Here is a 25,370-nt window from a genome sequence, read left to right as displayed (position 1 = left end):
ATGCAGCTAAACCACGTTCAGCCTTGATGCAATTGCACCTATTGTTCATGTATTGTAAACGACAGGTAACTTTATACCACAGACAAGGCTTGAAGGTTTAACTAAGAACAAGCGTGGCTCAGTGGCTAGTGCACTGGACTACTGCCTCAAAGACACAAGAGTTCTAGTCCCAACTCTGCCTAGGACCTTGGGCACCCCGTGGAACAGCTGTGGTCCTTGTGCAAGGATATGGAGTTGTTATCCCTTGTGAAAACCCCACTTTTAATGCAAAGAACACAGGCGCGTCTCTGGCTCACTTTGTTCAGCTGTGAAATAGGATTAATGACAACTCCTTGGGAAAATACTTTCAGATCTAGGGCTGAAGAGAGCAAAGTATTAATATTCATTCCCGTCACACTTGCACTGGCCTATGCCAGGATTAACGCCAATGAAGTCAGCACTTATCCTGGCGGGAGAGAGACGAGAATCAGGCCCCAGGGTCACAGAAAGGAGTGAGTGTAGCAGAAAAGCAACTAACCAGGGGTAAAAATAAAAGCAAGCAACACTTCCCCACCCCTTCTTAATCCTACCCTCAATATACCTGCAATATGGCTATTCCATGGACAATCACCATCACCAGATGTGCCAGACAAGGGTAGATTTGCACAAACTTCTAACCATATATAACTCAGAAGGGAAACTGGTCTGGCCTTGTCACCAGAGCTCAAGACACAGCCTTTTATCTGACTGTAGTTGAGGTGTCAGTGTTACCTACCTGGGAGACAGGGAGAGAAACACCGTCCAGACGGCCAATACTTCTGCGATGTATAGTTTTCTTGAGAGCTAGAGCCCAAACAGGTGGACCTGCTCCTAACACAAACCCCTACAGCTTGCCCACTCTGCTCCTAGATGGCGCAAGTAATGGCCTGATCCACCCATTGCAGTCAGTTATCATCTTGACTAGCCAGCTTGATCATTTCCCGGTCCAAATGGAGTCCTTTGCCACCTCTGCGGCAGATTCCTTCAATGCTCATTCACTGGGGTTAGCTTCAGGGCTGCAGCAAGATGCCGGTTCTGTATACCCTGCCCGCTTCCTCCTCTTAACGTGTGGAGTATGTTACATTGCCGTGCACTCTCTGCAATCCACGGCACTGCTGAAGAGCTAACCCACCCCAAGCAGCCTGGCCCCCCCACCTACGATGTCATCTCCCCCCTCCCAGACACCCACCGGACTCCACTGGAGATTACATTACAAGTCATCAGGTCTGACCTTTCAGGAGCCATTTTGCTTCCCCTTGCAGGATCGTTCGGACCGGAGTCTGATGACCTCCCAGGGACAGTGCAACACCCAGCTGTTCACGCAGGATTTTGCTTCACAAAGGAATGGCCTTGTGGTCAAAGTACCGGATCGGCACTCTAGAGCACTGAGTTCAAGGGCCAGATCTGTCTCAGACTCCCTGAGCAACCAGGGCAAGTCAATCTTGCTGTGTCTCCATTCCCCATCTGTAACACCCCCCCACACACTTGCAAAGCACAGAGTTTTGCCGCTGAAAGGGGCTATATAAGAGGTAGGTTTTTATATGCCTGGAGGTTCGTTACAGGGAAAGATTCGGCAAGCCATGCAGATGGCGGTTGGGTCCCTAGGGTGGCAAAATACCAGATGTGGGACACATCCCCATCATGACTCACCGTCAACGTCTGGCAGTGCAGAGCCCTTCTCCCTCAGGCTGGCCTCTGGCTGAGCTGCGCCCCATAGTGGGGAGGCAGAGAAAGACACGCCTGGAGTTGTGTGTCCTTATGGAATGGTTTTATTACAGTTTAATCTCACAGTTGGCAGCATTACATGAGAATAAAGCACTGGACAGGACTGGAAAAGGCCTCTGGAGACGGCATGCAAAACACTGCAACAAGTTAAAGCGAAACAATTCAACAATCGCCCTTGGTTTCTCAGTTATTTCACCCGGTCAGTTAGCAGACTTGGGATTTTCCTTCCTTTCAGGTGGGTCGATTTGTTTCTTTCTTTTTTAAACCTTTTTTTAAATTTTTTTTTCAATTACATTAAAAAATAAGAGATTCGTACTTTAGTAAAACCCCAGCGCTCGGCTGGCCCGTTTCCATTTGAAATAATAAAAAATAACCCAACAAAACCCAGAGAAAACAACTGAATCGGAAGTTTTTAAGCAATTGCAGGAATCGTGTGAGGAGCGGGAAATACCCCCAGCAATAGGACACCCCCCATTTATCCTCTCTCCCCTCCCTCACCCCGGCTTCCCTCCTCGTGCTGCATCAGTTGTCCCCGCCCTGTGCCCTGCTGTTGCGATCCTGTGAGCTGGAGAAATGGAGATGTGATCGCAGGGAGAAATCAAGGAGGAGAAACTCTGTGGGGAAGGATCAGTGGTGGGGAACAGGGAGGGAGTGTGGGGGTAACAACATGCCGCTAAAATTTCCCAGTTTGATTTCTACAGGGACCAGGTGGTGGGGGCAGCCTCGATCAATCCATCGCATTCCCGCATCTCCAGCCGGCCCAGCCTAAGGGACCCGGGGAGGGGGAGGCAGACCCAGGGCGGGGATATGCACAAGTCCAATATGTCTCTCTAGGATAGTTCCATGAGTGGAGCAGGTCCAGCAGCTCGCTCAGTCCTTCTCCCCTCCCCCATCTGGCCCCTCCCCCACCCCGCTACCTGCGCAGGGGGGTGGGGCGGGACCGAAGGGAGAAGGGGGGTGTCTTCAGGAAGCCCCGCCCCCCCGTCTCACAGGTAGAGCTCGTTGCCTTTGATATGCTCTAGCTGTTCCCGTAGTTGGTGGAAGGATGGCCGGATAACGGGGTCCAGGGTCCAGCAGTTTTTCATCACCTCGTAGACGACCTGGGGGCAGCCGTCAGGGGCGTCCATCTTGTACCCCTTCTCCACACGGGGAACGACGTCCTTCAGAGGCTGCGAGGGAGAGGGAGGCTGGGAAGACGGCTCCTTAAGCCCCTGGTCCCTCAGTCATACTGCAGTAGTCCCCAGGGGCCCCCACCTACCAGGATCAGGCCCCCCGAGCGCTACCGCTGAACACAGCCCACGTTCCCTGCCCTGGGAGCTCACACGCTTTCACCCCCTCCCCCCTTTGAGTCTCTCCACTGGCTCCCCTCTCACCAGCACAGACAGAGGGCTGAGGCCCCTCCTGGCTTAGCCCCCAGATCTACTCTCTTAGCCAGTCGTCCTCCTCTGCCTTTGCCCGGCTAACACTTCCACCCCATCAGTCTGCTTCTCCCTCGGCTCCTAGGGAGCTTAACCCTCCCTGCTTCAGCCCTAAGGGCAATCTCAACTAGAGCTCCGGATGGATCTCTGTGGGGGGCCGGTTCTGGCCCATCTCCTCCTGGGGGGTCTGAGGCCTTCCTCTGCAGCAGTGGCAGAGATGGGACGCGCGCTACATGGACCTCAGAGCCGAGCCCAGCTGGCCTCGCCTAGGAAATCAACTCCCTGAAGCTACGTGTCAAGCCAACCCCTTTCTCCTCTTTCAGAGGCACCACGGCCATCCAGTAACAGCCCGGGGGCTGGGGAACTACACCTAGTCAAGCTAGTCTATAGGAAAACATGCTTGTGGGATAGATACCTTGGCCTCTCTCTCTCTCTCTCTCCCCAGCCCCTAATATTTGCATTCTAGTAGCACCCAGAGATCCCCAGGCAGAGATCGGGGTCTCACTGTGCTGGGTGCTGTGCGGACACCCAGGGAGAGCGAAGAACTTGCAAGCAACAGATAAGGCTGAAAAGGGGCAGGAGAAACAGGGCTAGTCTCCTCACTCTACGCTTGCACGGCACCTAGCATAACGGGACTCTGATCAGGGCCTCTAGGAGCGCCTACCACAATCTCATTTCAAGCAAGACATGGCCAGCCGCTGTACCAACCAAAAGGAGAGCAGGTAGCTGGGAGAAGGCTGCGTGTCTCCCCAGACGACCGCCCCCCAGGAAAGCTGGGAGCACCGAACCCTTGGTCTCCACACCGCTACTTGGCCGACGTCTTGTCGGCGCCTGAGGGGAGGGATCTGAAGAAGTGGTTCTGTGGATGGCGCTCCACTCCACGGGTACGAGGCAGAGCAGGAGGAGGGTGGATGGGCTGGGGCAGCAGCGGCCCAGTGAGTGGAGGCAGCTGGTGCTGCTGGTGGCAGTCAGGGACAAGAGCAAAGCAGCAGGGAGGGGCAGCCTGGATCTGGAGGGGGCGCTGGGCCAGGAGGGCGATCTCAGCAGCACAGTTGGGGGCGGGGGGAGGAATCGCAGTCACTGAGGAGGGGTTCCAACAGGGAGAACGAAGATGAAACAATGGGCAGGACCTGGGGCTGCCTGGATGGGTGGGGCAAGAAAAAGGGAGGAGCCAGAGACCTGAGTGACAGGTACCTAGCCCACTCAAGCAGGTCTCCACTCCCACCCCAAGAAGTGGCTTTCTCCACTTGCCAGGGCTCCCGTTAGCCCCCTCTGTGTGGGGGGCTGTCTCCACCCCCGCAAACGCTGCACAGCCCCCGGACAGTGGGGGGCTGAGGGCTCACCCCCCTTCAGACCCTGTGCCTGGCTGCTTTCTGCGCAGCGTGTCCAGCGGCTGACACCTGCACTTCCAGAGGGACAGACGCTAGGCAGATTGTGAAAACCCCAGAGCCTCCCCTCCGCCCGCCCCCCCCAAGATCAGGCCCAAGGTGGCTCAAGCAGAGGGGCCGGGGGAAGGAGGGAGGGAGGGAGCAGGAAGCTGCCCCCTGGAGCTTTGCCCTCACTTACGATTCTTGGATAAGGCACTCGCCCGAAGGAGTAGATTTCCCAGAGAAGGATCCCGAAGCTCCACACGTCCGACTTGGTGGAGAATTTCTGCAGGGGAGAGAGCCGGCAGCAAAGGGGTCAGGGGAATGGCACAGGGGGTGGAGCAGCTAGCCAGCAGGGGAGGACCCACAACCAAAACGTCAAACCCTCCCGTTTAATTCAGCGCTGCGTTGCCTGCCCGCACACGCTGGCAAGAGTGCCCTGTGCTGGGAGGAGAGGAGAATCCAGGCTCCACCCTGGCTTTCAGCTAACCGCCTTAATTGCAGCCAGCAGCGGTGCTTTTATCTCACCATTGTAGCTCTCCAAGCAGCCTGTGGCCTCCTGCAAACGCTCGAGCTGCTTCCCCAAAATCCACAGAGGAGGGGAATTAAGAGACTGAACCCCCATCTCCCTCCCTGGGCAGCAGCGTCCATAACAAGGGAGGAATATTTTCTCCCATAGCCCTGGGGGCAGCTCTTCCATGGACCCCTGCCCCCATGTCCTCTGAGCTGCATAGGGGCAGGACTGTTCTGCTTTGCACAAGCCTGTCTGGCCCTGCAAGGGGAGGACACATCTCCCCAGGCAGGCACACCCAAGAAGGAGTAAGCCCATGGGCAAGGCAGGTGACCAGCTCTCCTAGTCACTATGGAAGGCAGAATCTAGCCACTTATATACAGAGCACAGGACTGTGGGCACTTGATCACTGGGGCAGTGCTTGGGTGAGGTAATGGGGGGCGTTGGGGAGCCTGCCCTGCCCTGCCCTCCGCTCACCTTTTCTCTAAGTGCTTCCGGAGCCGTCCATTTCACCGGCAGCTTCCCTGTGTCCTGAGTGGACGACGCCTCCTTCGTCAGCCCAAAGTCGCTGACCTTGGCGATGTTGTCCTCTGAGACCAGCACGTTCCTCGCCGCCAGGTCCCGGTGGACGAAGTTGTTGGCTTCCAGGTACTCCATGGCTTCACAGACATCTCTGGTGGGTGGGGGAGAGCGCGGCAGGCTTAGGAACCCAGCGGGGTTCGGGGCTGATTGCTGGCTGGCTGTTTATCCACAGCAGTTACAGAGTGAGGGTGTCCCACCCCTGCTGGTGAGGCTGGAGGGACCCCTTTTGAGGAGGTTTGTCCCTAGTGATCATTCAATCCACAGCCCCCAAGGAAACAAGTTCATGCCAATGACCGTGGCGGTTTGGTGCCTTCTAGGAACTGGCCTGAGACCCACCTCACTCATTTCACAGAAGTCACTGACCAGACATCCAGTCATAACAACTAAGTCACTGGCTGGATTTGAACCTGTGACCTAAGGGAGAATGTACACCAGAATCCCATCAATGGTCCCCAGGTGGTACGGGCCCCCTGTTCGCTGTTAGCCCTCCCCCATCCCTGGGTCCGAGTCACTCTACGTCACCGGAAACCCACCAGGCTGCTTGTGAAATACCCAGCCGGCGGGTGTGACGGGGAGAAGCTACCAAGGAGCAGCAAGCCCTGGGCAGGACTGGGCTAGCGGTGGAAAGGCAGACCTGGAACGTGACTGCAACGTCACGAGCTATCCTGCTGATGGAGGAGATGGGACAGAATGGGGCTGTACTGACTCTGCGGGGCCAGGAGGAGGATACTGCAGGACAGAGATCAGACTCCAGCCATGCCCAGGGGGCAGATCTGCTGTGCAAGAAAGAGCCATTCACGCACGAGAGCGAGATCCTCACAGGGCAGAATCAGGAGGGCTGGTTGGGATTCCCAGTGCTGCTACTGGATTCTTCACGTGGCTGTGGGTCACCTAATTCCTGTTTGCCTGAGCTGCCCCATCACCCCCCACAGGAGGCGGGCTGGGAGGCTAAGCTCATAACACCTGTAGAGCGCTTTGAGATCCTCGCACGGGAGGTGTGAGGAGAAGCACAGTTTTACCATCACCAGAGGGTCTGATGCCGAGAGGCTCAGAGGCATGTGGTGAGCGGATCGTTGGTAAGAACCCCTGGCTACCCCACCATGCGCTCTGGGACCTGGGCCCAGCTGCGTACTTACAAGCAGAACTTCAGCAGGCAGTCGCCCCCCAACACAGACCTCCCTCGGGATCGCAGGTAATCGACTAGGCTTCCCTGGCGAGAGAGCGAGACAGGACCATCAGAGCCCACCTGCTAACCCCCGACGCTGCCTCGACAGCCCCCAGCCACCCTGCTAAGCAAAGCAGAGCCTGGTTGGATCCGGAGGAGGATGGGAGACTCCTCGGTGGTGCTGGGGGGAGCAGATGGCTCTCTTCTCCAGGTCAGTAATGGACCCACCCACACAAGGCACCGGGGGTGCTGAGTTACTGCAGGGGCTGTGTCAAACGGGCAATTGCCCACGGTGCCTGTCACAAGCCGGGGCCTCCCAGCTGAGCTCCCCCTGGGATGAAGGCATCCTGTATCGCACCTGGTCTAAGCAGCTGTGGGGACCAACCCCGAACCTGCCCCCAGTGGGTGCCCGTGCTGGGGCCTCCTGTTTGTGCCCAAGCACTGGAAACACCAGGCCCCACCTCTCAAGCACCTGTGGAGAGACAATTGCAGCCAGCGCTCCAGGGGGTCCCACCCTCCCACTGCAGGGAGGCTGCCGGCTCCGTTCACAGGACCCATAATGCACCAGGAGGTGCCCGCGATCTGCCAGGATTCCCCGAAGCATCTTTCCCAGTGCCGGGCAGGGGTGTCCAGTGCCCCCTGGGGTGTCCAGCGACTCACGGACGCGCTCGGCGTAGGACGTATGGGAAGCGGCTTGGTGGGGTGCTGTAGACGCAGGCATGGGCCAGGATCGAGTGACACAGACCTGGGGAAGGGGCAGCTAAAGAGAAGGGGGATTCCAAGCCTGAGCAGTTTTCTATTGGCTGCACTGCTTCCTGCATGCACTGGCAAACTTCTGGGGGCAGGAGCCGGGGCAGCCGGCGCTCAATGGGCCAGTTCTACTCTCGATGCCAGGGAAGGGGGCTGTTGGATTTAGCATGGAGCCTGTTTGATCCCTGCTGCCAGGCCTCACACAGGGCCCCCAGGGACCGGCTGGCTCCCCCCCGGCCGCAGAGCCTCACCTTTGCCATGTATTCGGTGACGATGTAGAGGCCGCTCTTCTCCTCCACGATCACCCCCAGCAGCTGCACCAGGTTGCTGTGTCGGAGCTGCCTGCAAAGCCACGGGGCACTAGCTCAGAGCCAGGCAGCAGCCGGCAGATCTGCGCTGGCCCCAGGGAACAGGGACATGGCTGCAGACACAGAGCTGGTGCCGAGCGGCTCGCCGTTCCCACGCACCATCCACCCCAAGCCCAGTCACACCAGTGGGTGCTCCTTCCCCCAGATCCACCCCACCCCACTGCCCTAGGCCTGCTCTCCTCACGCCCCTCCCCACCCCGGCAGTGCGCGGAGCTCCCAGCCTCCCCTTGCGTCTCCGTGTCCCCTGCCCCCCCGCCCCGACACTCACGTCATCACCGAGGCCTCCGCCAGAAAGGCCTGCGCCGTGGCGTCGTGTTTGATGCACTTCACGGCGACCTTGTTGCCGCGGTAACCGCCCAGCATCACGTCTGAAAGGAGGAGACACGGGCAGAGGGCGCCTCACAATGCCGCCACCCCTGCCCAGGGAGACCCGCCCCCCGGGCCCCTGCGGGTTTACTCGCGGGGGCGGGGAATCAGTTTGGGATTCCGGCGCAGATTGAGGAGTCCTGAGTTCTAATCCCAACTACGTGACCTCAGCCACATCCCCTCTCTGCACCTCAGTCTCCCCCACCCCGTAACGTGGGGACAAGACCAACCTACGATCTTGGGGCGGTGCGGGTCCAAAAGCTAAGCCAGCCTGCTGCACCGGTGGGTCAAGACACTGGGCTCTCACGGCCCCGAAGAGCTTCGGGAGCCTCAGCTGGAGGTGCCGGGCATGGGCAAAGGGTCACTACAGCCAGAGCTAGGGAGCAGCCGGACACCCACTGGATTCCTGCTGCCCCCCAAGAGCATCACCCCCTCAGGGTGGGGAAGCCAGTGGGGAAGGAGCCAGAGGGAGCCCAGAGCTAGAATGGCTTGAGACTGGATCCCTCCTCTAGGGGAGGGGCTCAGCCCCCAATTCCCCTCCCTACCCCCAACGGCAGAGCACAAGAGCCGAGCCCAACTGACCTCCGAACTCCCCTTTGCCGATGGTCTGCAGAAGCTTCAGGTCCTTCATGTTGAGGGCCCAGCCACCTGGAAGGGGAAGGGAGAGGTGAGCAGGCAAACAGACCAGCTGGGATGGATGGGGTTGGGGAGGCGAGTTGCTGACCGTGCCGCGCCCCGCTCGGGGATGCACTCACTTCTGGAGAACTCGTCCTGAGCCGCAATTGTCCCCTCCATGAGTTTGGGTTTGATGAGGCGTGTGCAGAGCCCGTCGGCATCTGTGGTGTAATGCTGGCGGGAGGAGAAGGCAGGAGGTGAGACCCCCACCCAGCCAGACCTCTGCGGGGGCAGGCGGGGCCCTGACTTAGGAGACCCGGGGTCTGATTCCGGCTCTGCCACTGACTGGCTGTGTGATCCCAGACATCTTTGCTCCACCTGATGCACGGTTTGAGGCCTGATGTAAGGCCCAGCTCCTGCCATCCCAACGCAGGGCTGAGGGGAGAGGATACCCCAGGGCACTTCTGTGGCTCCAGGGGAGAGTCCAAAATGGGGAAGGTGGGGGGAGGCCAAATGAACCAGAGAGATCTCCAATTCCCCTTCCTATGTAAGGGATGGGATGGGCCAGGCAGACTGATTCTCCAAGGGAAACAACCTGGGTTCCTTCCCCACCCAGCCAGTGCAGCAGCACTGGGCTGCAGGGGCTCACTGAGGGAGGCCCCTCATTTAACCCAGCTCTGCCACCACAGGGTTTGTCTGATGTTCCTCCCCAGTGATTTTTAGTGCTCACAAAGGCAAAGGAGTGATAGTGGGGGGTCTGGCAGAGAGCACCATGGGGCAAATGCCTGATCCGTCTCCTAGCTCTAAAATCCAGACTGACAGCCCCCGCCTGGGTCTGGTCCCAACCCCCTGCCCTGCCAACGCCCCCCCGTCCCGATCCGCAGCCCCTCCCCTGCCCTGCCAACGCCCCCCCGTCCCGATCCGCAGCCCCTCCCCTGCCCTGCCAACGCCCGCCCGTCCCGATCCGCAGCCCCTCCCCTGCCCTGCCAACGCCCGCCCGTCCCGATCCGCAGCCCCTCCCCTGCCCTGCCAACGCCTGCCCGTCCCGATCCGCAGCCCCTCCCCTGCCCGTCCCGATCCGCAGCCCTTCCCCTGCCCTGCCAACGCCCGCCCGTCCCGATCCGCAGCCCCTCCCCTGCCCACGGCCCCCTAGTCCTGATCCGCTGCCCCTCCCCTGCCCTGCCAAAGCCCTCCCGTCCTGATCCGCTGCCCCTCCCCTGCACACATCCCCCAGTCTCACCCTGCAACCCCCCAGTAAAGATATTCCACCACTTCCCCCAACATTCGTGCTAATGGCTCCTCATTTTGGACCTGCGTTTCCCCTGGCTTTTTGAGCCTTGCCGGTCTGTGCCAATTTCTGTGGCCAGGGCGGGGAAAGAATTGGCAGAGATACCAGAGGAAAAAATGTGGGTTCCAGTATGCTCAAACGGTGCAGTGGCACAGTCTGCCCACCAGGGGGTAGCACGAGGACAAGAACTGACCAGCTGGCCTTAGTGCAAGGGCCTGCAGAGGAGCTTGTCCTGCAGGCTCCTGTCTGAGCCCCGGAAACAAGGGTGAACTGGGGAACACACACACACACTGGGCAGACGACCCCCTGCTCCCCACGTGCACCCAGCCCAGAGCTGCCTGCCTTTCTTTACAGCACCAGGTGTTGGCTACAGCAAGGATTCTGGGCTAGGCTGATCTGGAGGGTCTGCTCCAGCCAGGAGACGGCCACATCCTCTCCCCTCCACCCCCCAGGGCCATCTCTGCCCCAGGAAGTTCCAATGGGCACTCAGAACCAACACCAGCAGAGCCCAACCCCCACCCCAGAGCTAACCAGCTGGACAGGGGATCACAGACGGATGGGACCCTACCAGCTCATGTCCCTTCACCCCCTTGTGAGCCTAATGGTGCCCTGGTGACCTCAGATCTGCCATGTCCACCCTAACCTGGAGGGCATGGAGTAAAGATCAGGGTGAGAAACCAATGCAAATCTCAAGAGAAACCAGTGCAAATCTCCCTGGGCTACTCCACCCTCTGGCAGGATCCCCACCCTCTTGGAGCCAGCCCCCTGCCCCAGCGCACTCGGCTCCCAGGAGAGGCACGAGACTTTCGGATTCCATCACACAGCGAGGAGCCTCTTCCTGCCCAGGCTGGGGGCGGGGCAGGCCCCTGAGAGGCAGGAAGTGCTCAGCAGGTTTGTCTGAATCATTATCAGGGCAGAGCCAGGCTGAGCCTGGCTAACCGCAGCCTGCACCGAGCGCTTGGGGGGGCGGAGGGGGGGGGAGGAGAGAGGCTGGGCTCCTCAGCAGGGGGAGGGGAGGGCGCAGCTACTTGAGTGCAGATGGGAGGTATCTAGCCCAGCGCTGGAGAGACTGGTGGCCTGCATTTGCCTCTAGGGCCGGTGCAGCGGGAACCTTCCCATGACCCACTGCCCTCCTGACACACCGCCACCCTGAGTGGCAGATGCCCTCTCTAGGGCTGAAAGACAGGCGTTGAGTCTCTGTGATCCCCTCTGCAGAGTCCTGCCAGCATGGGGTGGTGGGTGTGCGTGAGACAGAGATCACCATGTGCTGCGGGGACAGAGCGGGGTGCCTGGAGAGCGACACATGGAGAACAAGGGATTTGGAAAGCAAATCTTTATGCAAACTCAGTGCTGCTAGGCAGGCAGCTTGGGGCGGTGACTGCACGGAGCGGGTGCTGGGAGTCCAAGGCCATGGGCCATTTTCATGGAGGGCTGGGAGACCTGGCCAGGCCGAGCTTTTGAGGAGCCCCTCCTCCACAGCTCACCTCCACCAGCTGCATGAGGTTCTCGAAGTAGACCTCCTCGTCGATGCTGAGCTTGCTGGAGGAGTAGATGATGCGGTAATGCTCCACCTTCCCCTCGCAGCTCACACACAGGGTGTAGTCCCCTGGGTAGTTGGTGCTCTCCCGCACCAGGAAGAGGCCTGTCTCGGGGGGGTACAGCAGCCGCTCTGCCTGCTCCCGCGTGATCTTCCCATGGAACCAGCTGGGGCAGGGGGAGAGAGAGCAAAGGGGTAAATTCACTGCCCCAGTGTGTGAGGGACACAGCGAGGACAAGGGTTCTTACGCACAGCCAGTGCCCATCAATCCAGACCTGCAGCCCCCATGCTATCCCAGCCTGGCGCCCCCACAGCTCTGCCAGCCCCTCTGCGATCCCAGCCCGGTGCCTCCACAGCTCTGCCAGTGCCCCTCAATCCCAACCTGCAACCCCCCTGATGTCCCAGTCCCAATCAGAAGCCATTGTCCAAGGGGGAATTGTTCAGCCGACATTGCCAGTGTGGGCGTCACTCAAGCCATGGGGAAGAGCTGGGGCTGAAAGGGGAGGGTCTGTAAGGAAAATGCAGGAGGTGACAGAACAGCTGTTGAGAACAGAAACAGCTTCCTGGGCACGCAGGGAAATGGCCCCTTCCCCATCTGCTTTGGCCATGTCCCACCCTCGGTGCTGCCCGTGTGAACTCAGACCAGTTCAGCCACTGACACTGAGCCTCGGCTGCAGGACAGCAAGGTGCTGAGGTAGGCAGAATGTGTAAGCCAGGCACAAGACAAGAGATAAGAAAGGCGCGTACACAGGAAATCCTCTGAGAGAGTAGGAAAGGGACCTAGCTAGCCGGCAGTGCAAGTTTCCTGCCGGGGTGCAGGGCATTGCCGGGGGCCAGAGCATGCACATGCTCCCAGGCAAGGAAACGAGCAGATGCATGGAGCCCAACAAAGGCCTTATGATGCTAGCACAGCGTGGAGGAGCACCCAGAGGCAGAGAGACTGCTGGCACCCAGACTGCATGAGATGAGTACAGATCCAGGGGGAAAAACACCAGCAGAGAATTGTAAACCACACGGGCTCGGGGTGCTGCTGATCCGCACTCATCTAGTGCTGTGTAAAGCCCCGCACGTCCCAGGCCTGTGGGTGCTTCCTCCATCTCCAGAGACTTGTAACTGCCTTGAATGGCGGGACCAGCTGCTGAAAAGTGACCCCAGCTGTGGGACATGGATCTAACTTCACAGTGCTCCGATGGGAGGAGAGGTCAGCGTTCCTGGCTGGGAGATGTGTCTGCAGGACACTGGGAGAAGGAGACCCAGGCACCCCGAACAGACGTCCCAACCCCACGTCCATTTCCCTCTGCGCGAGGTGCTCCCGATCGGCCACCCCCAGCGCCTGCAGCCCTTACAACCAGAGCCTCTTGTAACAATCAGCCAGGCCACACACAAGCACTCTTGTTGCAGTGGGGGAGGTTTAGATTGGATATTAGGAAAAACTTTTTCACTAAGAGGGTGGTGAAACACTGGAATGCGTTACCTAGGGAGGTGGTAGAATCTCCTTCCTTAGAGGTTTTTAAGGTCAGGCTTGACAAAGCCCTGGCTGGGATGATTTAACTGGGAATTGGTCCTGCTTTGAGCAGGGGGTTGGACTAGATGACCTTCTGGGGTCCCTTCCAACCCTGATATTCTATGATTCTTGTGCCCAGAGCCCCAGGGAACACACACACACGCTACTGGGACCGACCCAGCCCCAACAGGTGTGAGCACCAGGAAGTGCAGAAACGGAGTCACCAGAGCACGTGCAGCTCTCCCGGCTTCAGCTTTCACTACTGACCCTCCCCTTACACAAGACACCGCCCGTCACTTCGCCCCCTAGGACTTCCTCTGCCCTGTGCTCCACACACTGCCCACTGCGCCCAGCGTGAGCTGGTCTGCGACAGCCACTGGATGCAGACACTAATCACCACTACATCAGCTCCTCTGGATTTAAGCCCTCATTAATTGCTCTGGCTAACTGGCCTGAGCGCCCTCTACTGGTGAATGAGAGTATAATCCACCTGCACACTGCCCCCATATACCCAAAGGAACACAGCTAGGTGCAAGTCCCATACGAGAGTGGACTTGTATTTGGCAGCTATGGGTTAAGCAAGCCTAGGATGAGGCCACTGGACTGGTGACCCATGAAATGGGAGGTAGAAGGCATGAGGGGCAGCATCACAGGGGCATTTTCCCCCACACACTTGGAACATTAGGGGGATAAGGGCTCAAAAATCCCATGTGCCTTCTCTCTTCTGGCTGGTGGGAAGCCTTTATAGCTGCAAAAAAACCTTCCAAATGTGACCCGATGCTGCATTTGTCTTCCTTAGTCTGCAGACAGAGAGCTCCAGTGCCTCTGTAAATGCTCATAGCTCTCAGAAGCAGCCACAGAACAAAGTTAACAAGATTCTGGTCAGTTTCTCTGCTGTTACTCAGAGCCTTAGCCTTGAAAGTGACAGAAACCAGGTCAATTTCCCTCTGCTGCTGGGAAAGCCACAAACCCAGGTACTGATGCTGTTGCATCTTTTTGCTGGCTCTCTCTCTGGTACAGCAGCTTTAGCCCTCTGGTTTGCAGGTCTCCAGTAAGTTTTTCAAGCCCTGTGTTAGGCAGCACTCAAATCATCAGTCCAGCCTTGCTCCAGATCCACTGTCCTGCTGCCCATGGCCACCAAAACGCAGCACAGGATCTGGGTGGCAATTGGTAAGATAGGTCTTGTTCCTAGTTCTGCCCCTTCCTCTGGATACTCACGGCATCAGACTGAGTTTGGTTCCGGCTTTCACTCCTTCCCTCTTCTGAACGTAGTTGGCAGGGATGATCCCCTCACGGCCCACCTTGTTTTTGGCTTTGTACCAGTTGGGATCCTGGGAAGGGAAAGCAGAAGTGAGCAGAGCCCCCCATGTGTCTATGTCACCACAATACTATCCCCTTCTCTCCCACTGAGCAATGTACTGCCATAGAGAAACTTACATCTACACAGTGCCTTTTATCTTGTGGAATCCTAAAGACATTATGCATGCAGCCACCTCTGAGGTGTCACATGGCAGTTGTTTAACAGCTCACAGTAACACTACACAACAGTTTAGCTTGGGCCCTGAAGACGACAAGAGTCCATTTACATTTGCAGAACGTAATCCCCGGGGCCGGAATCCGATCAAGGCAACAGGGTTAACAAGCCTGTCCTTTTGCAAAACAGAAAGAAAAAAAAGGTGCTTTGGCACCTCAAATGAGCTGCAGTGTTTCGTGCGTCAGCTTTTCACCCCATCTGTAGCAAGGCACTGCTAATAGCCCAGCACCTCTTTGCACTCCAAGGCCCTGGCTTCTCACTGATGCAGGAAGACACGTGCCTCCACTCCGACTGAATGCCTGCGTCACTGCCTGCAGCACCTCTGGTTTTCCTGGAGGTCCCCCACCCAAGCACTCACCCAGCCCAACCCTGTTTAGCCGATGAGACAAGACCAGAGAAGGCCTGGGCCTACACAACAAACCAACCAGCGCTGCCTGCTCACTACGTGGTCTAGCTCATGGACAGACTGCCATCCCGCCAGCCTGAGCTTGGGAACACTTGAAACGCGACGGCAACACGGCTGCACTTCAGCATACACACAGCCTACACCAACGGGAGGGGGACGCACGTAAGCCACCTCCCTGAGAGGCAGCAGCTAGGCCAGTGGAAGAGTTCGTCCCTCGACATAGCACTGTCTGCACTGGGGGTTAGGTCGGCTTCACTACGTCGTTTGGGGCACGGATTTTTCAGAGTGACGTCGCTGGGTCGACCTAACCTTTTAGCATAGACCATAGTCTGCCTGCAAGGGACATGCTGGCCATGCCATAGCTCCACCGTATGACTATAGAGGCCCAGCTCGGGGGCAGCAGACACTGGTCAGCCCCACCTTCCCTCATGAAAAAGGCCCCATCAGATTTATCACCTGATTGCCATTAACTGCAGACCAACCCCCTGGTCTCCAGGTGTCACTGCTCAGACCCTGCCCATGGTAGGTCTAAATGAGACACCCCGGCCATCTCTTGGGCATCTGATGGGTCGCAGCATTGTCCGTGCACACAGAGTCACTCCTGGCAGAGTCTCACTTTAAAACCACATGACTGCCTCCTTGGGACCCGCCTGAGCAACTTACATTTTGGAGAGGTTTAAATAATGATCACATTAATTAAAAAGGCAGCCGGGTTTCCTGTCTCTTCTGCTCCCCTGGGGAGAGAATCCAGGCAGGGCTCCTGCATAATGAGCGTACCCCAGTGGGTACTGGCGGCATCACATCTCTCTGCAGTGGGCCCCCCTCTGACCCCAAAGCCAGCAAGGGGATCTCCCTGTTTTTCAATCTGTGGATCACTTTCTGATCAAATTAAATCACCCTCCTTCCCCCACCTCCTACTATTTGGGTTCCCAAAACTTTCTGTCCAGCAGCCCATACCCCTCCTCTGGGTGTCTGATGGCGGGGTGGCTATTCCACTCCTCCTTCCTGGACCGCAAGCCGAGAACCAGCGCTGTGAGGGCACTCCAAAATGGGATGCAGAGACGCAATCCCTCCAGCTGCCTTAGGGGTTGCCCCAGGGAAGGGGCAGGGAATTGCCAGCACCCCTGAAGCAAAGGGCGTGGCGAGTTACCTTGGTGACGGCGACGATGGTGAGCACGTCCCCTTTACTGAACGGAAGGTCCTGCTCGGCGGTGCCTTGGAAGTTATACTTGGCGATACATTCCGTACCAGACGGCCAAACGGCCTGCAAGAGGGACAGAAAAACAGGGCCTCAGATGCTGACTGTACTCAGCTCCCACCACCAGAAGGAGCCAAACCTCAGATTCCACCCCCGGGGGTGGAAAGTCACACATGTGGGATCCCATGTGCCCAGTGAGTGTGCAAAAAATGCTAGTGGAGGGATGGGGGTTATGGGCTGGGTATACGTGCTGGTTAATACATACAGCCATCCTTAGCTGTGGGCTGACCCTGGCCCCATCGTTTGGCTTGAGAACTCCCAAGGGCCCTCGGCTACTGGCCAGGAGGTTTCATTAGCAAAGCCTTTCAGGGCCAGGGGAGGTGCCATGGCTGAGCGACCTCTGGTCTCTAGAGCCTCATGTGGAGCTCAGGGCTTCTGCCCCATGGAGGGCACAAAAGGAAGGGGGAAAAGTCCTGATTTAACCGTTCAGCTCCTGAGGCTGGGAGGACAGAACACACCATGCTAGTGCCCTTGGGGGTGTGCAGGCATACTGGTGCCAAGCGATTTACACTGGGTTCCAGAAACCAGTGAGCGCTGCAGAAAGGAGTGGCCTGCACCTGACCCCCAGACATGGGCCCCGCCAGCCAAAACAGGGCTCCAGCCTTTGCCTGTCTCTCCTCCCACCCCACACAGGCCTCAAGCAACTCTGGCCTTTCCCTGTCCCCAACCCCCACCAAAGCACTGGTGGCTCTGGCTGTTACCTGCATTCCTGACATCGTCTCAGGCGGGTCTGGGGATCAAATCTCACAGGAGGGACACGTCACTTGGCATGAGATCTAGAGAAGTGAATGAGAGAGGAGGTGCTGAAAACGAGCTATGTCATGCACCCAGCCCCATGGGCAGCTCCAGAGGCCTCCGCCCACCCCAGAATTATCCATCTTATTCTTCAACACACAAAGCAGGGCTTGAAAAATGTTGCCAGACACCTACTACCCTGAGGCAAGGCGGGAGCGGCATCCCCAGGGAGGTTGCAGAGCAACACCCTGGCGGAGAAGGCCAGTCCCCACCCTCCGGCTGTGGGGAAGGTGGTGTCTACACTCCCTGCATGGGGAGCTCCTTGTTTGGATCAGTCTCTGCCTAGTGGGTGCCTGATGAATTCAAAGGCCTGACCCTCCGGCTCCTGGGTTATTAGAAGGAAGGATCTTGTACTCTCTCCCTTCCCCCAGCCATCTCACACCCACAGCCCTGACTGCTGTATGCACAGAAGCTTTCTGCTGTCCTACCCTAACACTGCCTCCTGCATGCTCTGTGGGGATAGCTATTCTGCCCTTGTTTCATGAGTCCTTCCCCTAGAGACAGCTCTAGGGCCTGTCTCTGCACCTAGGAGCTGCACCAGAGTGAAACTGACACAATTCTTCCAGGCTTCCCCAAGGGATGGGACAGCAATCCTGAAACTGACCAGGCATGTCAATTACTTCTGCCTCTTGCTGGAAGGGCAGGGCTGCATCAGGACAGATTCTGACCCTGGCAAAGATCAAGAAGGGCTGGTTAAGTTCGTTAGGAATGGTGGCTTAGCCCTGCCCCCCTCTTTTCCACACATGCCAGGAAAGCACCTTGCTCACCGCCAGGGAGCAGGTGAACGGATTTCCCAAACAGCTTCTCCCACTGCGGTGACACTGGGGGGGAAGCAAGGGCAGAAGCCGTAGCTTCATGCAGGTGGCTGAAGTCTCGGAAGCCAGCTGCTAGCATCGAGCCCTCCCCTCACCCAGTCTCCGTGCTGTCGGTGGCAGGAGATGCGATGCTGTGAGTACCCCAGGGCACCAGTGTAATTTGACAGAACAAACAGGAAGCGGTTGGGGTAGGCGGATGAGGCTGCTGAGCGCCATTCAGAAATGCAGAGGCCCAATCTGCACCCAAGCAAGCTGCGACTGCTGGGAAGAAGCCTCCCTTGTGTGCTCGCTGTGAAACAAACCGGGTTCTTTGGCGCACAAGCTGCCTGGTGGAGGTTTCTCCCCACTTTTTGGGATGCTGCGGGGGGACAGACAGGGTGGGGATCATGCATGTTTCACTGCCCCTCCCCCGGATCTAGGTCTCAGCCAGGCCAGGGAGGGTAGGGGCGCGTGTCTGTGGGAATTACCCCTGTCCCCTGGCTCAGCCTTTCAGACCATTGCTGGCCTGATGGAGCTCTGGGAAGGGGCATGGCATGGCCTGTCTCAGCCCAGCTCTGCTGCAGCAACTCCGTCTGGTGGGGGGAGGATCCAAACCTGAGTGAGGATTTTGGTTTCATCCACTTTCAGCTGCTGCAGGTCTGGGGGAAAAGGGACGTGGTTTCAGTCCCTGACCTCCCTGGCTATCCATTGGAGGGTGGGGCCAAGACCAGCATAGGCAGCAGAGGGTCTCAACTCAGCTTAACCCACTTCCCATTCAGCTCTTGGGCCAATGAGTGGCGGGGAGGAAGGAATACGGCCTCCACCTGCTCCCCACAATAGTGCTCCAGTAGGTCACTGTGCCAGAGCCTCGATACAGCAATGATGGGCACGTTAAGAGTGGCAATGGATGCCAGGTATGTTGGCAGGGCAGAGCCCAAGATGGCAGGAGCTGACCTATAAAACAGGATAGTGTTCTCCAACTTTCCATGGGGGTGGGGGGTGTAAAGGAAGGAGATGGGAGAAAACAGTTTAATTTGAGGGTAGGTATTGTATCTGAGTTTGGCTGGCTACGGATCCACTTCACTGGTTAGACTGGAAGCCCATGAACTCGGACTAAGGGCTGAAAGATTTCCCCCCCCTACCCCCCAGAGAGATTCCTCCCCCAAAGCTGGGCAAAACTAACTGATCCAAGTGTACCCAGCTCCCGCACTAGGAGCGGGCTACAGAGCACACTTTAAGGTAGGTCAGGAAGGGGAAGGACCCCCCCCCCCACACACACAAGGGGACACCACTTACACACTCATAAGAGATCAGAAAGTAGCAAAACACATTTTTAACCAAGCCAGATACATCAATTAAATTCCAAAGCATCCAAACAGTCTATGAACTGCCACCTCCAGCTGACAGGTTCCTAGTCACTGAACCATAGATATGAAGGCTAAAGGGATTACTGAGATCCTCACGTTTCTGCATGGCACAGGCCAGAGAACCTCGCCTAGCAATTTCTGCACCAAGCCCATAACTTCAGCACTTCTGGAGGAGCCAACAACCCAATTCACAGCCCTCCCCTCTATGGATGGCGGGGATCAGCATTCCCAGTTTGTGCATGGAGGGGATGTCCACCCTGCATTGTACCCACGGCACTCAAGCCCCTGCTTGACCATTCCACTCTGCATTTACAGTTGCTGGACCCAGGTCTCACAGCCGTGCTAAATCGTCCGTATTGCACTACACTGACCTTCTGACTCGCATCTGCAGCTTGACCTGCCTCCACACGGCAAAATGACAGGGCTTGGGCAGGACTTGAGCTTGGCCCCCACCCGCGGGTCCTAGGACCCACGTGCTGAGTGCTTGCAGACCCGAGTCAGAAAGATGTGTGTGTGGACAGTGGGAAGGGGGTTTGGGCTCAAACCGGAGTCTCGGGGCGTGGCCACGCTGGAAACTTCAAAGCGCCGTTGCGGAAATGCTCCCGCGGCAGCGCTTTGAAGTGCGAGTGTGGTCGCCCGCGAGCGCTGGGAGAGAGCTCTCCCAGCGCTCCTGGTACTCCACCTCCACGAGCCAGCAATCACACCCCTGAGCCAGCAAGTTAGAGCGCTACAAATGTAAGTGCAGACAAGCCCTCAGCCTTGGTTTACAATGCAGTGTAGACAATCCCTTAAAGTAACAAGGTCACTCCTATGGGAAAACCACGCTGGGGGAACTTTTTAGTGACGTTGCCCGCAGTGGTGCACCTTGGGAGCTATTTTTGCAGGTAGCTGGGTGTAAATAGCGGTTCGTTCTCCTGTTTTGAGTGCAGCACAGCACACACAGCCCCATCTCCTGCTTCCTGGCAGCAACGGATCCCTGGATTCCCCCAGAGTAGTGGTTCTCAACCCGTGGCCCGCTTGCGGCCCAATCAGCACACAGCTGCGGCCCACGTGACATCCTCAGGGCCATACAGGTAGCATTGTTATGCAGCCCACAGTGGTAAACAGATTGAGAACCACTGCCCCAGAGGATACACCCCCCCCCCACACAATTACCAAGTGTAGCCAATCCTCTGTGCTACAACTGATGCTGCTGATTAGCAACAACCAGCCACCATGTGGGCTTGGATCCTTCAGAAGCTAAAGGCTGGCTCTCCCTTCCCAGGGAGGAGGGATAAAGCTGGCTGTGTGTGTCCCCTTCTCCCTGTTCCTGGCTCGGGGAAAGTTATTACAGCAGGGATCGGCAGTTCTGGGGACCTTTCTCCCCAATCCCCACCTCAGTTATGTCCAAGGAGTTGGGGTTTTTGGTGCAGTATCTAAGCCCCAGTACAAGTCTTCCCGCTGTTTGCCAATTCCATTACTTCTTGGGTGTGTGGGTGGCTGAGTGATGACCAGTTATGTAGCATTAAAGCATCATCCAGGCATCAAATCATCCTGCAAGGCAAGGAGGTATCAGCCCCACTGTTCACAAGGGGAAACTGAGGCACAGAGCGGGAGCCCTGCTCGAGTCAGTGGCAGAGTCGGGATCAGAACTCGGAAGCTCCCAGTTCCTTACCCAATCCACTAGGTCACAACACCCCCTGGCCCACATCACACGCCAATCAACGGAGCTGGACTCCAAGCACAGCCCCTCACGCACGGTCAGCAGCGCCAACCAGGAAACTGCTCGCACGCACATGTACCACACACACTAACGCTATCCACTAGCTAAAGGCTCAGCTGACACAGGTACCTGTGCGGGCAAGAGGCATAGGCAGCTACTGAAAGGTGTGTAACTGGAGACCAGACAGGAGAACATTTCTCGGCAGGCCCTGCTCCAGAGCGGCAGGAGGTTGGTTGAGAATCATCAGACTGGGACAGGGAGGGCTTCCATTAGAATGAAGGAAACTGAGGGCACAGGCAGCCTTGGGGGGCTGAGAGCCACCTTCGGTTCATGGGGGCTTTGTTGCCAGCCTGTTCTGTTTTTCATCAGCATTTGCAGAGGATGTGCTGTTCTAAGCAATCACTCCCCCAGTTCACCAATTCACAGAGCCACAGATGGCACCTGCTCGGTGACCCCCTTCCGTTCCATTGCCAGTTGTTCATACTGCAGCAGTACCTAGGGACTCCCCGATTGAGATCAGCGCCCCACGGTGCCAGGCACCATATGGACACACAGGAAGAGACACATAGAAAGGGGAAGTGGCCTGCACACACCTGTCAGTGGCAGAGCCCTGGTCTCCCGAGCAACAGACCAGTGCCTCATCCACGGGATCAGTGCAAGATAGAACCCAGGAGTCCTAACTCCCAAATTCCATCTCCCACCCCACTGATGCTCTAACCACTACATCCCACTTCCCTCATGAAGCCAGGAACAGAACCCAGGACCATGCTGCCTTCACGAAATATCAGGTAGCTTTCCTGGGCTCCCTTTTTCACCATGCCTGCCTACCAGGGATGTACATCTATACTAATATCTCTGTCCTGTATGTCCCAAACTCCCCCGTCCTGCCCAATTGACGGATGCTGTAAGCCAGCCTGGGTGGGGTTGCCATTTGGATTAAAAAAAATAAAGGAGACATTTGCTTTGGAAACACAGTGCCTGCTTCTGGACGCTCCCCCGACATACACTTTGTTTCATGATGCCCCGAATGGTGTTCCTGTTTACAGATCAGCCCCTTTGGGGAGCACTGAGGCTCGGCAAAAGCATCAGTAATCCCGGTGAAAGCCAGAGAGAGGAATACTGTAAATTGCTGCACCCTTGGTGAGAAGTGAGATCCCACAAGCTTTGCAGAGCAACATCTCTACAGAGGTGCAGCTGGAGTCCACTACCAGCCAGCAAAGGATGGGAAAAGGAAAGAAGAGAAGACTTGAAACACCCTATTGTTCTGGTCAGATGCTCATTCATTCCAACACCAAGTGGAAAAGAGAGGGGAATGATGGTCCAGTGGTTAGAACACTAGCCTAGGAGACCTAGGTTCAAGTCAGTGCTCTGCCACAGACTTCTTGTGTGACCTTGGGAAAATCGCTTAGTCTCTATCCGTCAGTTCCCCATCTGCTCAATGGCCCACAGGGATGTTGCGAAAACAAACACGTTAAAGATCAGGATGGGCTCAGATAAGCATTAAAACAAAGAGCGTAGCAGGGCTTTCGATTCAATGCCTTCTCCAGTCACTCAGACCAGTTCTTCATCCCAAGAGGAAGCACAAGTCTGGTTGAATTCAGTTTCACCAGTCCAGGCCTTCACAATCACCACAGTTTGTCTGATATCTAAGCAAGAGTAGGACAGGGCACTTCTCATACCTTAACCAGGGATCTTCACCTAAGCAAAGTCTGGCTAATGAATATTTCATTTATTAAAGCTTTTCTAAAACCCCAGAGATCACATTTCTTTTTAACTCATGACCAGCCACTGGAAAAGTTCACTGTCCTCAAACCACATGTACTGATTCCAACACTATTTTTAGTCCTAACAGGTCACCATTGTTAAATGTATCTATCTGTACGTTGCTAGCAGCTTGATTAACAGATCTAGATGCGATGGTGCGAGGCACTGTACAAACATATCACAAGAGACAGTCCCTGCCCAAAGAGCTCACAGTGCAAACAGACATCACAGACAAACGGCCGGAGAAAAGCACTATCCTCGTTTTCCAGATGGGGCTCTGAAGCACAAAGAGAGGATGATTCTGAGGGCTGAAAACCTGGGCATTATCTTAATTTATTAAAGCTTTATTACATGCTGACGAGTGACTGTGATAATGCCCTTTTGTGATTCAAGGGTTGTTTTCTCTCTAACCGCACAGCTCGGTTCCTTCTAAGTGCCAGCCCCACACAGTTAACTTGGGTCAGGCTGGCATCTTCCATGCTCACGCGTCGCCAAGGATCCAGATTCTACAACTGGCATTTAGTGAACAATGTTGCAGCCGATGCAACAGAATCCAGAATTCTGCAACAGAAGAGAATTCTGGAGCCAGCATAGAACCCAGCTCCCTCTCCCACTGCTGTGTCCGCTCTATGCTTGGCACCAACATCATTCGTCACTCAAGTCAGCAGAGGGTGACTCTGAGTTCACCCAGAAAGCAGATCTGGAGAGTGACAAATAAAGGGAGACAATTCTACTGTTAAAATCACGTCCTTCTGGCTGCCATCTTGCTTCACCAACTCACACTTCAAGGCTGGCATCATTTTGGCAGCTAGTATCTTGTGACCACCTGAGCTGGAGATTGGAATTTAATATCATTTGAAAGCTATGAATCCCAGCTGCTTTTAGATGACATAAAACGTCAGTTTCTAGTGCTACCTGTTCCCTAGATAACAGTTCCCAAATTCAAGCTGGAATTAAACTGGTGGAGAGATAACAGACAAGAAGATAACCCAGGGTTTGTCTACATTACCCGCAGGATCGAGGGGCAGTGATCAAGCCAGCAGGGCTCGATTTATCGTGTCTAGTCTAGACACGATAAATCGACCGCCGAGCGCTCTCCCGTGGACTCTGGTACTCCACCGGAGTGGGAGGCGCAGGCGGAGTCGACGGGGGAGTGTCAGCTGAAGACATCCCGGTGAGTAGATCTAAGTACGTCAACTTCAGCTACATTATTCACGCAGCTGAAGTTGCGTAACTTAGATCAATTCCCGCCCCCCGCAGCGTAGACCAGGCCCCAGAGACCATTTAAGATCTCATGTCTTACAGTATTACAAGGGCTGTACCACTGAAAAGATACGAATCCCAGATCTTCAATGCTGTACGGCATTTGTTTCCAGCACGGGAGGGTGGGAGGATTCACAAGGTATCAGAGCTTGAACTGTCACTGGTCCCTCAGAAGTAGCAGTGCTATTTGAAACCAGTCCAGGACTTTTCATAACGAGTCCCAGAACTCCGAGCCCCACCACCGTGATCCCGGCTAGAACTGATCAGTAGAAATCTTTTCATTATTAACACGACACAAACCAAACCAAAATAAAAACAGGAGTTTACTCAGTTCCTACAATGTCTGCAAAGATGGAGATCATCCCTCCTTCCCCCCATCCTTTGTCTTGTCTATTTAGATTGCAAGCTCATCAAGGCAAGGACAGTCTCTTACTAGGTGTCTGTACAGCACCCAGCCTAGGTAGGACACCGATCTCATTCCAGCCTTGAGGTGCTACAGTGCTAATAAGTCATCATCATCAACCCAAACCCTGCAGCACACAGCTAGTCCACAGAACTGGGAAGAGTGAAACCGACCAGCTGGATGTCGGTACTTGGAACGACTCAAGGGCAAAGACTAAAGGAGCTAAGTGATTAACTGCTCAGTAAATGTTTTAAATCCTTCCGTTTAAACCATCTCCGGTGTTGCCGGGGCCAGAGCACATTAGGGTTTTTAAATACGATTTTACACCTGGCAGCGACACTTTACGAACATTTCTGAGCCTTTTACTTTCCGTTCAGATGCCGCCAACGGCTCTGCTTTACCCTTCAATGACGCAGGCTAATGCTGAGGGGCCAGATCCACAGCTGCTGCAAATGGGGAGCTATGGTGATGTACACATGCTGAGAATACAGCCCGTGGTGTTTAACACTCTGGGGGCTAAGCCATTTCCAGTTGGGGGCAGCCGCTGGAGGATGCTGAACTGGGGCGGAAGGACTGACAGAGCCCCATCTGCCCATGCTCTTGGCGTGACTGCTTCCATCTGGCCATGGACCAGCAGGGTGGGAAGTGGCTTCTACGGGGAGCAGGACCCAGATCCCAGAGGAAGCAGCCTCTGCTGGCAGCAGAGCAGAGACAGACAAGGAAGACAAGCATAATGTAGGTGGTGGAGTGAGGCAGTGGGCTTCAGCCTCTGCAGGCAAGCGTGTTTAACAGAGGTGTCAAAGGGGAAGCAGACTCACAGATGGCATGGAAGCAGGGCAGCGGGGTTTGTAAAGATCACAGGGGAAGGCA

At 56.3% G+C, this 25,370-nt stretch overlaps 1 protein-coding gene across 1 annotated transcript in view; it reads right to left on the bottom strand.

Moving 5' to 3' along the window:
• Positions 1–1,764: 1,764 nt before the first annotated feature.
• CSK (C-terminal Src kinase) overlaps positions 1,765–25,370 on the bottom strand; it is a 68,949-nt gene continuing 45,343 nt past the window's right edge. The window contains exons 2-13 of the mRNA XM_084641457.1: positions 17,114–17,188; positions 16,305–16,418; positions 14,433–14,545; positions 11,658–11,877; positions 9,026–9,119; positions 8,853–8,918; positions 8,173–8,272; positions 7,788–7,878; positions 6,758–6,831; positions 5,517–5,712; positions 4,728–4,814; positions 1,765–2,912 (exon numbers count right to left, since the gene is read on the bottom strand). Of these exons, the coding sequence (XP_084497583.1) occupies positions 2,730–2,912; positions 4,728–4,814; positions 5,517–5,712; positions 6,758–6,831; positions 7,788–7,878; positions 8,173–8,272; positions 8,853–8,918; positions 9,026–9,119; positions 11,658–11,877; positions 14,433–14,545; positions 16,305–16,418; positions 17,114–17,128 (1,353 nt within the window). The 5' untranslated portion in view covers positions 17,129–17,188 and the 3' untranslated portion in view covers positions 1,765–2,729. The remainder of the gene's footprint in view (positions 2,913–4,727; positions 4,815–5,516; positions 5,713–6,757; positions 6,832–7,787; positions 7,879–8,172; positions 8,273–8,852; positions 8,919–9,025; positions 9,120–11,657; positions 11,878–14,432; positions 14,546–16,304; positions 16,419–17,113; positions 17,189–25,370) is intronic.

This window comes from Lepidochelys olivacea (genome assembly GCF_965140295.1).
Source record: "Lepidochelys olivacea isolate rLepOli2 genome assembly, chromosome: 10".
NCBI lineage: Eukaryota > Metazoa > Chordata > Testudines > Cheloniidae > Lepidochelys > Lepidochelys olivacea.
The sequence above is the reverse complement of the archived record's forward strand: the minus strand, read 5'-3'. Positions and strand labels throughout refer to the sequence as shown.